This window comes from Synchiropus splendidus, chromosome 15 (genome assembly GCF_027744825.2).
Source record: "Synchiropus splendidus isolate RoL2022-P1 chromosome 15, RoL_Sspl_1.0, whole genome shotgun sequence".
NCBI classification, from domain to species: domain Eukaryota; kingdom Metazoa; phylum Chordata; class Actinopteri; order Syngnathiformes; family Callionymidae; genus Synchiropus; species Synchiropus splendidus.
The window spans coordinates 4,522,412-4,535,671 of record NC_071348.1 but is presented as its reverse complement, the minus strand read 5'-3'; the positions used below and the strand labels follow the sequence as shown (position 1 = coordinate 4,535,671).

Here is a 13,260-nt window from a genome sequence, read left to right as displayed (position 1 = left end):
GAGAAATGAAACTCTTCTGCTCATTTTAATCTCATATTCAGTTTACACAAAGCAGCTCCAGAGAGGTTCACGACAGAGACGGAAACAAACACAATATTTTTTTCACACCCATCTTTAGTGGCTTTTCTCTCAGAGGAAGAACAGAGGCTCAACTCCAAGCCTCTCCCGGATGGCCAACCTACTCCCCCTTTCTCTTCCACCCAGCAGGAAAAGACTATTAGGACTGTATTCAGTCTTTTAATGTGTACCTGGTCTGCTTTCTGGTGGAAGCTGGCAGACATCTCAAGCAGCGTGCTGCGTTCGTCCAGCGCTGCAGCGAAGGCCTTCCACTCTTGCTCCAGCTGGCCCGAAATCTGCTGGATCTGCTGCGAAGCATAGTGCCCAGACTCAAGGAGCCGATTCCCGACAGACATGATCCGGTTGATGTTCACATAAACATTCTGCAGAGGAGGAGGAGGACACATATAAAGGACTTATCAGCGACACAAGGGGGACAAAGCTGAAGAGTGGAAGCGCAGCTGTTTGCCGGTGTCGCACGTGAACAGTGAAAGAAAAGCAGTTTGCCGTCAGCTACTCTTAATACACAGGCTCCAAGCTGTTTTGTAGAGATAGGCATGTATGAGTCCGCTAATTAACAACTTTGTTAACAGCCAGCTATTATTCCATTCAATTACTGCTCCTGGAGCCAATTATGGTTTTGGTTTGTTGGTTTTCATCACAGAGAAGAGAACAGATTTAACAAGAGGAGACTCTTAATGAAGTTTCAGGAGGTTTGATACAAACATAATGATGGTGTTTCATTTGAAAGATGACTTTAGAAGAAATGTTTCCATGTGCCACATCAATAAGCAACTACTTCAGTTTGGAGATGAAAGATAGTCAAACAAAAACCCAGTGGAGTAAATTAGAGCAGATCTCAACATTTTATAGTTCATCACTATTTATATTTTAAATACATGTTAAAATGATGTTTTAGAACTTGAACTGTTTTGCTTCCACAATTTCTGCCCTTGTTAAGCTAAAAGGATTGAATATTATCAAAAACTAAAATAGGACTCTAAAATAAATGCTTCATTTTCTTTTATAATGTTAACTACAAACATGAAATATTGTTTGATTTCTTCTCAGTTTCTCTCAAAAGTGATGGACTTGTCAATTTCAAGATGTAAAATTAAAATAAAATACAAAATAAAATCCATCTTTGTTCAATTTCCTGAGGACCTAGCATTATTACTTGCACTGATATGATCTTGTTTTCAATATTTTTAGTCTCCTTGTTCTTCATTCCTCCTGTGTTATGGTTAGACAGCCCTTCACAGCTGTCCCACCCTTGGTCCAGTCACCAATTAACCTGTATGTTTTTACACAGTGGGAGGAATCCGCAGTGCCTGAAGGAAACCCAAGTAAGCGCAGGAAGAACAGACAAATGCCTCCACAGAGAAAGCACCCAGCCTCACCTCTAAATAAAGCCAAAATAATGAACTATTCAATCAAAATATTAAGAATTCAAATAAAAATAAAAGTTGAAGGAGAAACAATGTCATAATTCAAATCATTGATGCATTGTGGTGCCAATTCCATATAAAATGTGAGAAACAAGGAGCTCATTTTTTGATCATAGCACTGAGAATATCATAACACACAAAGACAAAACAACAACGGCAGTATAACACACTACTTCAGACAGGGAAAAGAGTTTAGCTGCTTGCTTATTAAAAGCTTTAGGTGGGGTAGCTGCAGGACATTGTACTCGTTTACATATTCAGCTCCATTTGTATCTCCAAATAATCACAAACCTAAATCAAATGAGGAAGCCGGCGAGACAGAGCACACAAAAGCAGATAAGTGATACACAGAAGAACAGTGGTGCCCAGAGGAACTACAGTAATCCTATTAGACGCTACAATCCTATTAAACATTTCACAAATTAAATACTGCAGGATGAACCAATCTAAGTGCTATCTTTTTGAATTCCATAGCAAGTTTGAAGTCGCAGGGCCAGACAGAGAGAGGAGTCGTGGGGTCACGATCAATAAAGCTTCAGGCTGTTTCAGCCATCTGTGGGACATTATGATTCAGATTAAATAACAGAGGCAAACACACTGGGTGGTAGAGACTTAACTTGAAACGTATGGGACGCTGAATGGTGGAGGTTGAGTGGGCTGGGAAGGTATTGCTAATTTAAACCCGATGAGAGCAAGTGGGAGGGAGATGAGGTTAAAAGAAAAGATCGGTTCAGGGAAGAAGGTGTGGAGGAAGCGATGGGATTATAATAAAGGCAGGAGTCAAAGGTCAGAAGTCTTCATCATAAGGACGAAAAGAACACAACAAAAGGTTCACCCAGATTGTTCATCTCATTCAGTCCTGCAGGCAACAGGAAAAGGAAGCTACATTTCCTGTGGGAGAGACGGTGAGAGCAGGCCACTGTAGTGCATGTTTTCAATCCATCTGTTCCCTCCACTGCTGTCGTTGCTATTGATTTGTTCCAGTGTTGGAGTGAGTCTCCATTCATGTCACCAGTGTTTGCATGTAAAATGTAACCGGCTGCTGGAAGAATCAGGGAGCTACCATACACAGTGCCCAGCTGGGAGGAGGCCCTGGGGCAGTCCCAGCACAGATTGGCGAGGCTATGTCTCTTTGATTCCAGGTCATGAGGCGTTTACGTGAGGAGGAGCAGAACTATTGCAGGGTGAGTGTTGTAAAACATATTCAGCTGTACTTATAAATCAGAAGTCTCTGAAGGGAAGGGGGGAGGAGTGGAGCGGAGAGGATCTGCAGGCTGTTTAGGGGGAATTAGAAATTGCACATTCTCTTACCATACAATTCATAGCAAAGTGGTTGTGCTGGGTCTGTAGCTCCACAGCATGCTGGTGGTTTCCTCCGATCTCAGTGTAACTGGTGAGGAACAGGCCCTTGTTGTGCATGATCCAGTCGAACATCTGGGAAGGTACGAGAAACATCCTCCTTAAATATTTGCATTTGCTTTGATACTAACGTTTAAATACTTCTAAACATTTTATTGGTTTCATTTTTTTTCTGTGTGACATAAAGTGATACAATATTTAAATAATAATACAGTACAAAAATTAACAGTAAAATTAAATTAAAATTTTATTTGACTTTTTTCTATGTATTTTTTAAATCAAATAGTTTTCATGTTATTTGTAAAAATTTTCTATTGTATTGTATTTTTAAAAACTGCATTCTTCTCTATTTAAAAAAAAAAGCTAAATGTACGGGCATGTAGTTCACAAGAAGCATAACATTGACCCAAAACAGAAGAACAAGAACAGAGTGGAGCCTGACCTTCTCTGCGTCCTGCTCAAACAGACGCAGCTGGAAACACTGATCCAGTTTCAGCTTCCTCATGTGCCACAACTGCTGCAAGTTCTGCCGCGTCCCGTGTAGTTTATCCAGCAGATTAGTCACTTTAGCCACCAGGTTGTGTGCGTCGACGTGTGTGTTAAAGCCGTGATGGTGATCGTTGGAATCTCCACTGGCTCCTCCACTACGGTTCCCGTACCCGCCATCCCCGCCTCCAGCAGTGTGCGACTGCAGCCTCTGCAGCAGCCTCCGTCCCTGCGTGTCCAGCTCCTCCACAGAAGCCTTGGTGGCCCTTTTCTTTAGTGCTGCGTGCTCCTCCATGAGCCGCCGAGCCCCCTCCAGATCCCGGGGCAGATCACGCTGGGACAAAGTTTCTTGGAGCTCCTCCAGCCGCGACAGAGATCTTGCCGCGTCACTGGCAAACGTCTCGAATGAGAGCCGCACCTGCGAGTGTTGCGAGTACTCAGCTTGAAAACGCACTATAAAAGACTATTTTAACTGTTTGAAGTTAATTGCTTGAAATGAAGCAGCGGTCGCTGACGTCTTAACAACTTTTTATGAGCAATTATAAGCACAACAAAGGGATCCAAACCTCAATCCAGTCATCGTGGTTGTATTCCAAGCTGCCTTCAAAGTCAGCAGTCAGCTGAGATGGATCCACTATTTTGGTTAGACCTTCTAAGGAGACCATCACCGTCTGGTATGAGGAGAAAAAAGAAGAACCCAGAATTGTAATCTGCATTAATACTGTGTACATAGGAAGAAGAACTTCAGCATTCTTCTCCAGCAGCACATGAGGAATATCAGTCTCATTTTCTTTGAAAGAAAACATTACCATCAAAGTATTTTTTTTTAAAAAGGCTCTTGAATCCCAGTGCTTTAACTTCAAACCTTCACAGCTCAACACAGACGGAGTGTCGTAGCAAAACATTCCAGGGATTTCCAGTAGCCGTCCTGTTATCATGAACACCGTGGAAACTCTTGAGAAGTACAAACAGAATCTGCTGAGGTTTCAGCAAGGAGAAGCAAAAACAACGAACATGCATAATGAATGGTCGAGTGTGCAGCCGTGGTCGGCTGATACTGGGTTTGTTTGCAGTGAAAACTGAGGCTAACACCTGTGGGACTCCTCTGAGCTGACGCCAGCGACAGATATCCACCAGCATTGTTGATATTTGAACAGCTCAAATGTGTTATTGTAAGTTGAGCTTGACTGTATACTAGGTCTGTTTCTGAACGACAGACAAATGATACCTCAAAATATTCAATCGTTCTCTCAGCATTTCTCATCAAAAGTGGCCACAGCAAGCGGAGATCTAGCATCCTGCGTGGTCACACATTCAAAATCAGTCATGAATCACCTGCCCAGCGACCTTCAGGTCCTCTACCCCGGTGTTTTGGGTCCAGAATATCACATTGTTCCTCCCACTTGAGCAGTTCTACTCAGAGCATCTATTGGAAGGCGAGTCTAGACCAGTGGTTCTGATCGGGTCTAGCTTTGAGACCCACCATCATCCTTTGATGAAAAGTAGTGCTCCAAAGCTGGACACAAAATGCACTATGTACTTACAGCGTGAGAGTAACAACAGACTTCAATCCACTATTCAAAAATGAATTCCTAACAAAAAGTTTGTGACCCACAGAAAGCAGCTTGTGACCCACCATTTAGAGAAAACACGGGTCTGCAACACTCATTTCGACAACTTGTTTCCACAACCTTAACCTGATTAAATTGAGAGACACACAACTCAAATCTACATGGAACTAAGTTGCTGATAAGTGGACATCTCTCCACTGACACGATGTCCTGGCTAGCCATGACATCATCAAATATGGCAGACGTAAACGTTAAAGAATCACACTTAATAAAGCTACTCGCCCAAGTACAAAGTCAAACACAAACACGTTGAAGATGGCAAAATAGTGCGTCATGTCAAAGCAAGCTCGAAGAGCAAGGGATTGTGGGAGCAACTGCGACAAACCAGGTGAAGGGAGAAGTGGATGCTCACTAACACATTGCGAATGGGAGGCTGCAGGTTGAATGATTTATACCCGCAATGTTTTAGCATCATTCTTGAAATCGAAGGCATTATAAAGGATCTGCAGGAATCTTTTGTCTCTTCAAGAGTGTGAAGTAACAGCAGCAGAGAATCCGCTCATTCCGCTGCTGACTAATGAGCAGCCAACTTTCCACGGCGTGATGAAGAAGAACACAGATTGTTCCCCCAATTTAAACACTGTGTTACTTAAACGCTGCTGTTCACCGAGTAAAATCGTTTGTGTTGCAAGAAAACGTATCGTTTTGTCCTAAATAACCTGTTTCCATAGCAACCGGGTCAGGACTAAATATACCAGCAGCACAAGCCCACACGGGACGGAGCGGAGCTACTGCCACCCAGCAGCAGCTCAATTAGAGCTGGTGAATTAAGAACACGTCTGGAACAGCTTATTAAAAGTCAAGAAAGGAAAACAAACACCTCACCTCAAATTCAAACTTAGAGCTGCCGAAGTTCGTCCTCTGCTTTTGCCAGAAGTTGTCCGGCTTGATGATGAGCGCGACGTGGATGCAGGAGGGGAAGGACTCTTGGAGGATCTTCAGCAGAGGCTTGATGCTGTCCCATTTAGAACCCCGCATGTCCACGATGACTGTGAAGCCATGCCTGGCCACCTCCTCACTGCAGTGCACAGAAATATAGGTCAGGACTTGGGCTTGAACAAAAATAAAACACAACTGTTGAAACACTGGGATTGAAGATGAATCAGGTGCACAATAAATTAAATAACTGAAGGAATGTTCTGGAAAAGTGGATGAAATAACAACATTAAAATTAAAACAATTTAAAAAACAAGTGGTGGAATAAAGGGAAGCAGGAAATAAGCAATGAAAAGTGCAGCAATAATCTCACACTCAAAACGAAAATGTTTGTGAAAATATGATGCAAATATAGTCCAAGCTGCTGTGGAGAGAGGAAAAAAAAAACAAGCGTTCATATTTCCACTGCTGCTTACCAGGAGTCCTGCTGCTCCTTAAGTCCATAAAAGGTTGTTCCTCGGTGTTTAAAGCTTAATTTTGAAAGTGTGGAGCTCAGAGACCAAAACAGACGCAGGCCCTCCTGTTCTAACTGACCTCACGCTCTGAGAACAGATCGGCAGCCAAATGGGTGGAGGAAAGCAACGGCGGGGAGGGAGGGAGCGAGCGAGAGGGAGACGGAGAGAGAGAGGGCTAATAAAAGAGAGCGATGGCCTCCTCGTGAGTTCGGGATTTTTCGCTGCCAACTCCTTGTCACCTTTCATTCGCGACTGAAAACCACATCCAACGTGCCAATTTGTGTGCATTACAAACACGTTTTAGAAATGGTCAAAACCAAGGAACAAACCTGCGATTTAAACAGACGTTGCAATTTTAGTTTCATTTTAGGGGTGCATTGATGAATCAGAGATCGGCACCGATATGATCAACCTATCTAAATTGCGTAGCCAAAAAAAAATCAATACAGCAGTTTATATTTATGCCAGATTCATATAATAATATTATTCTTCTTAATGAAACATTGTATGCAAAACAGAAGTTCAAGGACCCGTTAAAAATCCCCCCAAAAAAGAATGATCATTTTATTCTCATTTGAAAAGTTGAAAAGTCTGTAAAAAAACATAACTTACTTTTGTTATGTTCATTTCAGTGGCCACCCAAAAACGGAAAAAAAAGTAATCGGCCAGTTGGGGCAATTGACATCAGTCAAGAAACGGTACTCCCTTTGGTGTTTATCTGTTAAAATAACTCAAAATTTGGGGGGGAAAAATAACTCGACAGCTCACAATGGACTCATAAAGTAAATCAACTTTCATGAGACTGAGACAGCAAAGTGTGTTATTAAAATTGTTTTGACAACACTTCAACACTAACGCTGCAGGAGCGAGCTAACGTCGCTAACAGTCGCTAGGACTCAACCAGGTACGTTAGCATCGCGCTAAAACACTGCATTTTTTGAATCATGGAAGTTGGATGAGTGACTTGCTTGTACGCTGTGTTTCATAAAGTTAAGTCAGGGAGTTCCTCTGTGGGTGTCTGCGTTCTCCGGGTGCTTTTCCCAGGTGAAGCAGTTTGACACTGAGTCACCACACCAAAGAAGACATTTTAGCTGTAACTGATCTGAACTTTCTCGCCTGCAGACTTGTCCCACTTCACAAACAGAACACCCTGAAGTCCATTGAGATCTGAGCAGTACAGACACGTCTCATCAAAGCTCACCAGCAGGAAAAAACAGATCACAGCAGGATGGACATGCAGCTTGTTTTCCAGAGATGCACAAGTGTGGCGTTTCAACTCAGCTCTTTGATTGAAAAAAAATCAAACACTCCCTACTTGGGTATTGTAGCCAGGTATGCGATGAGCCTGCGCAGGTCCTCAGGTCGTATTCTGTCGTGGTTGCTCCGGGCGGGAAATGTCAGAACCGGACCTCCACGTCTGTCTCGGCCACCTGTGGGAGGAAAGTCATGAAGAAAAACTGCAGTTTCAGAAAAACATTTTCTTTCGTAACATCCACAGTCAGCGTTGAGAAGATCTTAAACACAGTGAGAATGAAAAGAGACAAAAGAACCGTATACCTGAGAGAAAAGCCACCTTCTCCTTGAGGATAGGAAGCACATCAATCGCCTTCATGTCCTCATTGCGATGGAACCCTGACAAACAGAAAAACTTTTTTATTCAAAACTTCTCTTGGGAGCAAGTGAAGCTCCATTTTCCAGACTGAAACACTTACTAGCATGGTTTTGTTGTTGCAGTAAAGCACTTAAGAAATAAAAGAACAATTATGAATTAAGTTTAAATTCTATGCAAAAAAAGTTCCAGCAAAAAAGATAAATAATAATGACTTACAGTCCTAATACTCAAGTTTAAAGTACCCTGATAATTAATACAGTGCATTATGAGACATGGTTAAAATAAAAAAAGGTTTGAATTATGTAAAAGAAAATCAAGAAAAAAAGATCTGCTTGAAATACAAATGAATTAAAGTGTTGCAAAAGAAAGAAGCAAAAAAAAGAACAATACAAATAATATATATATAACAATACAATACAAAAAAAATAATATTTTGATCAATTAAATCACACATTTTGAATGGGAAAAATAAAGATTATTGTCATGGGAAAACGGTTGGTTTTCAGTGGTAATTAAAAATTTAGAATAGTCTAAATAAAATTTCAGATTTAAAATAATATGTAAAAGTGATTTATTTTAGTAATGGAAGAATTTAAAATAAAAATATGGTAAAAACAACAATAATAATAATGGGTTTTGGATGATATAAGCCAGAGAAGTATGAGAAAAATTAAGTATGAAAAGAAAACAGGTATAGGAGAAAAAATAAATAAACAAGAATTTCATTTAAAATGTGCTTGTCAGTTTAAAAAACCATCTGACGAAGACATCAGAGTGACTCCAGTGACACTGAAACAGCAGTGAGATCCGGACTGCAGCACATGAGCTCACAGCAACAGCATGGCTCAGCAGAACCTCAGAACATGAGGGATGGATGATGATGAAGCGCAGTACAGACACCAGAAAGCAAACATATATAAAGGAAGGAACAATACAGTGCAGTGAGTGAGGAGACATACGAGACTTCTGCTGGAGTCTGCCAAGTCAAATTCCCCTTTGTGGTTTATGTAAGAAGCCTGCAGCGACCAACACTGACCTCTGTATTGCTGCTGCCCAGCTGCAAAACTGAAATCCAGCACCTTTTCTGAGAGAACATCACTGACCCAAGACTTGTGTTCCCTGTAATCTGCTCCTTGTCAGAGGCAGTTGTTCCGCCAGACTCCAAATAGTTCACACACATGCAGGGACACTCACTCCTGTTCGGTTTGTCACCGTCTGCCACTGCTTCACACGCTGGCGCTTTCCAACTCAACTTTCTAATGTTTCATTGACATTTCCAGCTCATCATTGATTTTTAAAAAAGGAACACAAAATGGCAGTATTGGGTCGATATTTGAACACAGGGCATATGACTGATGTGCTTCACACATACTTTGTGTTGATAATACCAGCTGGACTTTCAAAAAAAAAAAAAAATTATAGAAAATAAATCAAAGCTGACAGTGCAATCTGCTTGTGTTCCCAGTCCGTCTCTTCCCATAATTCTGGACTTAACTACACTGGAAGTTTAGTTTTCTGATTTTATGAGTATTATTTTATTTACTGTGCAATTGCAATCCAATCAGCTTCTGTTGGTGGTTTGGGATTTAACATCCAATTGGCCTTTTGCTAGCAGCCCACTTTAAAGTTTTAACTGCTCAGTCACTCTAAATCAGCTGACCTCGCTTTACATTTCTACTTCAGCATCTCTTTTTATTGTGCCTGTGAACAAACAGCAACATTCAACTGTCTCAGTATTTTATTTTTCCACTTTTTTATTTATCGCTACAGTAGAGCTGGTAGAAGCTTGTCTCCTGCCAACTTTTCAATAATATCTGCGTAAGTGTTATTCAGTGGTATTAGACAAATATTTAGATAAGCTTTTCATCGAAAAATCAGACTTTTTATAGACAAAAACATGTGATTTTACATATCATATTTCAGCTTCAGTTGCCTGGTAAGACATGGTCCTTCACCACTCCTCGTAATTCACAATTCAATCAAATAATGCCGAAAAGATCGTCGAATGAACTCAGTAGAGTCTGTCCTTCCTGCGTTAACACAGCTACAGATGTTGTAACTGTGTTTACTGAATTAAACCGCAGCAGACAGCTTCCACTACAAAGCTGTTTAAAACTTCGTCTGCTAACACGGGACAGATGTTCATTAAACATAGCAGCGATTCAAGCCTATCAACTTTTGCTTCTCCAGATCAAGCTGCAAGAAATCAAATCGAGATCACATGGTCCATGGAGGTGAGCACCTCAGCAACAGCTGCCATGACAGGAGCGGATGTAGCTTGAGTTCCAAAACGTAGGAGTAATTGAGTAGTTTTGGATATTGTGTTAGGCAGACATGTCCAAAGGTCTCTTGAGGTGAGCATTTCCCCACAGCCTGAAATGCTTCACCAGTTTAAAGTATCCAGTCACATGACTGAAACGTCTCTCATGCAGCAGTGAGAACAATGTGTTTCCAACTTTCCAGCGTGAAATGAAAGAGAAACAAATGTCTTCAGTGACATGACTTTGGCTGTCCTCGTTCCTGTCGTGTACGAGCAGTGCTAGCATAAATCTTTCAGCGTTCACTCTGAGAGCATCGGGGGAACGGACAGAACATTTCCGAGCATTCTTCTCCATCCACGCGGCTGATGTTGAGCTGCGTCTTTACACCGCAGACTGAAAAACATTCTCCAAAACCGCCGGCCTGCAGACGTGCTGGGCTGCTGGCGTTTCATGAGGCGCAAGTTTAGATGAAACAGAAAAAGCTTCACAAGGCGCTCAAGGACCAACACCCCTCACTTCTTCACCTATAGGAGCCGAGGCCGACAGTGTCTTGTATTTCTGCACACTCGGGTGTCGCCCCCTCGCCTCACTCGCTCAGACCACCGTCTATCTGCTAAGCTGGGCACGCCACATGATGCCAATCCTCTGCCTCGTAACCTTGTAGCCTCAAACTCAAGAGCAATTACAAGCCACTGCCTATGTACATGCTACATAATACTGAGGAATTACAACAGCACAATTCCCCAATTGACTTGGACAGAAAGTGGAAGGATACATTCCAGCTGCCGGCACGAATAGCTGTGGTTGAGTGTGAAATCGGGGCAGTTACAATGCAGCACAGTACGAGCCCGAATTCAACATTCTTTCAGCTTGTTTGATAGACGCAGCGTGTGTGTGTGGAGCGACAGCTTGGAGATGCTGAGAGATAAAACACAACTAACCCTGTTGGACCCAGTGAGGCTGAGTTTCCACTCTCTCTGAACATTTGCGCAGCTCTGTGATACACTGATATTTGAGAGAAAAAAACAGATGCAGCATTACAATTTGTGACACAACCTGTGTTACTCTGTCCCATTTTACTTAACGCCACACAGTGGATTTCCTGCTCTCACTGTGTCTGAGTTTGACGGTGGTCTTTAAACCAAGCTGCAACAAAAGAATAGTACAAGACAAGTCATTGAAGAAGTAGAAGTAGAGAAACACCATCTAACCAATGATATGATTCATTCATTGATCGCAATGAGCTCAGTTTGACAGCAGGTGGCAGTAGCTTTCTGGAATTTGCATGTACGACACACACACTAAGCTAGGAAGAGTTCGCACTAGCAATGTGATGAGAAAATGTATTTAAATTTGGCAATTCCCAGTGGACAAGTACAAGCTGTCACATTCACTTAATTCACTGTAATCCACAGAGTAATTTATCTTTGGCTTTTCTGGTAATTTTTTGGCGATTTTTTTGTATTTCAGAATCATTTCCTTTTTTGTTATGGATGTGTCAGGCACACACAGGAGTTACATCTATAAGAGTCACGAGAGCCTATAGAGTTTTAATAATTCAGGAATAATAATTGTTGATGGAAAAGTGGATGGGAAAAAAATGTGCACACAAATAGAAAAAAGTACTCCCAAAACAAAAATAATTACCATTAAAAAAATCATTACACTGAAAAATATAAATTAAAATAAATCCCTTGTTATTGTACTAAAAGACAAACTGGCAGCTAAATATAGGACATAAAAATTTGGTCCAAAACATTTCAGTCAACAGCTCAATATCTCCAATCATTATAAAGCTTAAAAAAACATCAGGTAGCTCAGCAGAAAAGTGTGACAAAGGCAAACAAATCATCTGACCTTAAAATAAAAAAAAAGAGCCACTAAATAATTCACATTAATGACCACACTTTTAAGGAGGCCAAATGTAATCTAAAGTGAAATTATCCCACATCATCGTCGGCCCACATCTCAGGCTTCAATAATTATTATCAAGTCAAAAGTTTGTGATCAGCTAAACTGGATCACCTGGAACTGTTTGCCCCTCGACAGCAGATGTTGCAGTCTGGCGCTCATTTAATAGGTCAACATATAGAACGCCCTGCTAAAGTGCTGACCTTCACACTTCTTTGCTGATCTATATTTGGCTGCTGTGAAGCTGCATTAACACTTTTTGTGGCTTGTTTTTATCTGGTGAAGATTCCATGTCCTGTGCTATTTCTGCTCAACCTCTTGGAGATATCAGGTGTGCTTACTGGTGCGGAACATGTTTTACGCGCCATCATGACCGTGCGCCGCGTCCCTTGTTTGACAACCAACTCCCTGGATGCTACAGGTGGAGCGGACAAACAACCACCTGCGCTTCCTCTCCGTCTGTACCTCACAGATATAGAGAATGACAGGTACCCTGCGCTGAGACATGAGGGTCCCTCCAATGTCTTTATCACCCTCTCGACAGCACAAAGCCTCCTCTGGTCTCCGCTCCGCTTCTCTCTGACCTTCAGCCAGAGCTCACACGGGGCCTGGGGACTGTGGTCAGCTCAACTTTCAGCGGGTTTCTCATGCTGTTGTTACAGTATGGCTTACAGCAAAAATAACACTTTGCTCCCACCGCAACCCCCCGACCTGCGTCTAACCCCTGTGTGCAGAAAAATATGCATGAATAAGTCATAGCGAACAGAGACGATAGGAAACAAATAAAATCTCTTCTTACGCTCACTGCTGGAATCAAACAAAGCTGCCTTTAGAGTCACAAATACTGCCTTGAGTCGGTCAAGGTAGTTCAACACATATTCTCAGATACAAGCACATAAGCAACATAAGAAAGTCAAGTCTGCCCAACACGTCATGATAAATGTATAATGAATATATTTGAAATGAAAGAGCACCAAAACTACATCATTACCAAAGCATGTCCGCATCATGACACATAAATCTGTAGGTGCAAATTCATTTCAAGATTTACCCTGGAAACATCCTGAAAATTGACGCTAAAATGTAACTGAATGAAAGACGGTG

At 41.7% G+C, this 13,260-nt stretch overlaps 1 protein-coding gene across 10 annotated transcripts in view; it reads right to left on the bottom strand.

Moving 5' to 3' along the window:
• The window catches only part of triob (trio Rho guanine nucleotide exchange factor b), a 65,655-nt gene that overhangs the window by 31,521 nt on the left and 20,874 nt on the right, over positions 1 to 13,260 (bottom strand). For 9 of the 10 annotated variants that reach the window (XM_053886952.1, XM_053886953.1, XM_053886954.1 and 6 more), the window contains 7 exons: positions 7,930 to 8,004; positions 7,688 to 7,802; positions 5,807 to 5,999; positions 3,917 to 4,021; positions 3,307 to 3,768; positions 2,817 to 2,939; positions 249 to 440 (listed from right to left, as the gene is read on the bottom strand). In XM_053886952.1, the coding sequence (XP_053742927.1) occupies positions 249 to 440; positions 2,817 to 2,939; positions 3,307 to 3,768; positions 3,917 to 4,021; positions 5,807 to 5,999; positions 7,688 to 7,802; positions 7,930 to 8,004 (1,265 nt within the window). Of the gene's footprint in view, positions 1 to 248; positions 441 to 2,816; positions 2,940 to 3,306; positions 3,769 to 3,916; positions 4,022 to 5,806; positions 6,000 to 6,333; positions 6,496 to 7,687; positions 7,803 to 7,929; positions 8,005 to 13,260 lie in introns of those variants that run through there. The other variant, XM_053886950.1, reaches the window with a different exon arrangement.